General features: G+C 36.3%; 1 protein-coding gene across 1 annotated transcript; it reads right to left on the bottom strand.

Annotated features, from left to right (window-relative positions):
- Window positions 1-2286: 2286 nt before the first annotated feature.
- On the bottom strand, window positions 2287-2719 carry LOC125829558 (auxin-responsive protein SAUR68-like). The gene is made up of 2 exons (XM_049508772.1): window positions 2523-2719; window positions 2287-2422 (listed from the first exon to the last, which is right to left on the bottom strand). Exons 1-2 carry the CDS (start codon window positions 2717-2719, stop codon window positions 2287-2289), a joined length of 333 nt encoding a protein of 110 aa, XP_049364729.1.
- Between the last annotated feature and the right edge of the window lie 1896 nt (window positions 2720-4615).

The raw sequence follows: 4615 nt of genomic DNA, 5'->3' as shown, positions 1-4615 counted from the left end.
ACGTATTATAAGCTACTATGAGAATATCCTAAACTACCATGGAGGAAATTGATCTGTAACAATGTTGGATCTCCTAAATGATTCTTCATTCTTTTTCTAGCACTACATGGGAAACTATATACAAGAAACTGGTTGATCATTGAGATATGAAAGTAAGTTGCGAGTGTCCATCGACCTGGAAAGTCCAGCAACCAAGAGCACCATTATCGAGCAAAATGTGAACACATTCAGGCCGTCTTTGACGGGCTGCTAAATGCAAAGGTGTTGCCCCTTTACCATCTCTAACATTCACAAACCTCGCATATCCCCTAGCAGATTTCACAATTCAATCAATTCGATTCGATCAAAAACCAAACCATAAGCTATACGGGCTGATGAGGCTTAATTAAGGAATTCTAATTGAAAAACACACAGAACATGACAAATCAATGTGGAAAATTGGAACTCCTAACCTTTTTGCAGCTATCTATTGCTTCTCTTGGCACAAATCCAGTATCTAAGCTTCACAAGAAAAGAAAAATGTGAGTTAGAAGGGCAAATTACAACAAATTCTCAAGGTGAGTGAAATTAGAACCAGGAAAAATCTGAATCATAAGCAGAAAAGAAGCTCATACATTCAATATCTGCTTGACAAATAATCAAATAATTAGATAAAAACCAAATACAATACAAAAACCTCAAACAATCAGATAAACCCCAAAATAATGGTAGAAATCTCAAATAAGCAGATAGAATAGAATAAAAAGTCTACCTCCATGCATCTATACATTAAAAAAATGAACTTAGCTGGTAAGCACAACCAGTAATTGTGTACAAAACTTTCCAAGATTCAATCTCCAGTGAAATCAATCGATTGAGATGAGAAAACTGAAATACATGAGAGAAGAGGGAAAAAATTACCTTGAAATGGTGAAAAAGTGGCGGAGGAGTAGCGGAGAAGCGAGGAGGAGTGGCGGAGGAGTAGCGGAGAAGCGAGGAGGAGTAGCTGAGAAGCGAGGAGGAGGAGTGGCGGAGAAGCATGGAGGAGTGGCAGAGGAGTAGCGGAGAAGCGAGGAGGAGCGGCAGAGGAGTAGCAGAGAAGCGAGGAGGAGTGGCGGAGGAATAGCGGAGAGTGAAAGAAATATTTTGTATTTTGAGAGTATAATGACTTTAATTTTCTCTTTTCAATGGCAGCGGTTTCAAATCCTGTTACATATTTTCCGACAGTAACACAACCCATGTTATTTAATGTAATTTGCGGGTTGCACCTAACCCACTCTATTAAACCTCCGCCATTTAGACCTTTTTATGTAGTGCTAGTTTGATTATGTGTTGCATTAGTTACAATGCTAGTTTTCCTCCATGAAGAAAGATTTTGGTGACGTTTTCAGGCCAGTGCATACGTTGAGGCGTTTGTGCAGCAGTTCCCAATGTTTGATCAAGAATTGGTTAAGCAAGGGCAAGAGTTTGAAGATGTTGAGGAAACACCAGAAGTTTCTTGGGAATAAATACAGTAAAGCATTTTCATGTTGAAAGGTATCATGCTCTCTAACTGTAGCAATACTCCCAATTTAGAATAGAGGGAGTAAAACAACATTTTATATATTTTTCTACTAAAAGTTTCTGCATGGGGTATTTGTCTTTTCAGTTAGAATTTTAATAGCAGAAGTACCATATAAGTCATAGTATGTAGAGCTGTGTGCTTTATCATGATGTGATCTGATCTTTGAGGGCGAAAAGTGAGAGAGGGAAAGAAGTCTTTCTGGAGATTTTATAGTTGCTAATCTCTTCCAAACTTCTCTACTCTTCTTTTGACTTATTAGTTATGATATCAAGCCTTCTTTTGTGCAATAAAGGATCAACTTCCCTTTACATTATCCAAATTTTCTAAGCTTTTTTGGACTTTAATACCTACTGCTATTATTCATTCAATTGTTTGACAAATTTACTTAGAAGACAACACTAACAACAAGGAAATTAGATCTCTTGTTGAAATTAGTTTTTGCGGAAGCCCAAAGCTGGTGCATACTTTTGCAATTAAGTCAACAATCTTATTTTCCTTCTTGTTGGAAAGAATGACGTAATGAAGCTTTTGACATTGCGTTCTTTTAATTGAGCATATCAACTTATCCAGTGATTGTGAAAGCCACAAGCTATATATTCGTAGGTGCAAGACTACTAGAGAGAAAGGATATGCAATCCGAATTTCCCAAATTATAAAATTAACAGTCTGGAGGTAAGAATATGGAGTTTTGATGAATAACTAGATGTTAATATTATGTACACTTGTTGAATATCATGTATCCATTACAAGCTTATCAGAGTTAGTTCAGCACTAGCAATTGAAGGTTTCTTGGTTCTTGTAGGAATTAAGCTGACGAGCATCGACTTGAAGCCACTGATACAAGTAGAGCTAGCATTCTGAAGATCTGCATCTACACCTCTGTTAATGAGGGCTATGATGAGTTCATAAAGAGTGCATCACATGGTAATGTAATAGGTCCATCACTTGGAAGACCAGCTCCTCTTCGGACATGTGCAACAGTCGTCCAATTACCTCGTGTTGAAGATAAGCCAATGGAACCACAAGTTGCTTCTGATCAGTTGTATAGACCACAGAATGCCCTTTGTCAACAATAGAAAATGCTATGCTACAACTCTCTGCACCATGGTAACTTGATCTTGGAAAAGAAATCCTCTTCCTTTGCTTGGCTGCAAATTTATGCCATCTCCTTGCCATTTTTATCAGTTTTGTAACACTGATCATATTGAATTATTTGTAAGATAAGAACGTAGAAAAGGTTGTTTACTTTTTAGTAGGTTTGAGTAATTGTAATCTGCTTGATGATCAAAATGGCTCATGGAATTAGTAGTTTATTTATAGTTGAGGAGATTGACTTTGAATTGTAACTAAAGTTGCCACCCTCAGTTAGGTAGACAAGGCAGAATCATGTGATGCTGGACCTAATGAATTGTGGATATCTATGTACAGAATAACAACAAATGGGCTAAGTTAATTAGGATTTTGGAAAGATAAGCAGGCATATTGAAACGGACTATAACATAATGAGTCATCCCATTATTCCTTGTTATCTTTCTTTATTTGCGGTAGTTTTGTTGCTATTCCCATCTTGATGTTATTTAATGGTGTTTTTTTCTTTTCCAAATTATAAGAATCAGTGGGGCATATAGTGTTGTTCTTCAACAAATCTATGGTCTGAATACTTCGACACTAACCATTAAACTAGGCAATACCATGTGAAACTTCATGTGCCATTGTCTCACTAGTAGTCACCAATTTCTCTTAACCATTAAATATTTGGATATGAAACTTGTCATAAACTTATATATACTAGTTTTGACGCACATGCGTTGCACGTGAAAATCAAACCATGCACCACACTATTTTTAATTAAAAATTAGTCACTCTTAAAATCTCTTAGGTACACCTCTTAAATAAACTTTCTACTCCTTCTCCATAGTGCATTACTTTGTTATTATTGTTTTGTAGGTGTTCTTACTTTTAATATAATATAATATAAAGAAATATTGATATCAAATATAGACGATATACTAAATTGGATGTTTTAGCTGGAGTATTAGATTAATTTAACATTCATGTTATGGAGTGTTCTAATTTCACTGAACTTTGAGCTTGTCAATGTTTGTAAATCAAACTTGAGGTTTTAAGAAGAGAAGAATAGAAAACATAAAAAACCGTAGTTTCAAAATGTGAGGAAACCCCTCCATTTATAGTTAAAAATGTATAGTCTTAGTATGTGCATATTGTTTCTTATCATAAAAATATAGAAGATATACTAAATTGTGTGTTTTAAGAAGAATAATAATAATAATAATATTTTTTTAAAATGGAGTTTAAAATTTTGATGAAGCACTGTTAAAGGTATGAGATCAATGATGTTAGCCACTTGAGGAAGACAGGGTCATGCTGATAGGGGGAATAAATGCTAGCTACTTAAAGAAGACATGGTCATGCCGATAGGGGGAATCAATGATGGCTACTTGAAGACGACCTGGTCTTGCCGATAGGGGAAGAAGTTGTTTGTCATCATCAAAAAGGGGGGAAATGCTATTTTGATGTTTTGATGATTTGACAAACTTCGGGGATGATGAAACTCCAGTTACCTAAAGAGTTCTTGTTGATAGGGGGAACTGGTGAATAAGTCTGTTATCATCAAAAAGTGGGGGAAATGTTATTTTGGAGCTGATGTTGAGTTTTGATGATTTAACAAACTTAGAGATCTAACAAGGAATCAGATCCTTGTTATTGGGATTGATGACAGTGAAATGAATGAATAAACTCAGTGTGAGGAATATTTGTGTGTAATCATCAAAAAGGGGGAAAATGTTATATTCTAGGTGTTTTGATGATCCTCACAAATGCAGGGATCTGGTCTCAGGCAGAGTGCTCTCGTCCAGATTCAAATGGGGTATAGCTGTAAAGTTGTCATGTCAAGTGGTAGGTGAAAAGCACAGTGTACTGCACCAACAGGAAGAGCGGACGAGACTGTCTATTTCAGTGTCTCACAAATGCAGGGACCTGGTCCCTGGCTGAGTTCTCTCGACCAGATCTATAATGGGGTACAGCTATAAAGTTGTCGTGTCAGAGGTTGGT

The sequence above is a fragment of the Solanum verrucosum genome, unplaced genomic scaffold (genome assembly GCF_900185275.1).
Source record: "Solanum verrucosum unplaced genomic scaffold, falcon-dt-bn FXZP01000031.1, whole genome shotgun sequence".
NCBI lineage: Eukaryota > Viridiplantae > Streptophyta > Magnoliopsida > Solanales > Solanaceae > Solanum > Solanum verrucosum.
The sequence above is the reverse complement of the archived record's forward strand: the minus strand, read 5'-3'. Positions and strand labels throughout refer to the sequence as shown.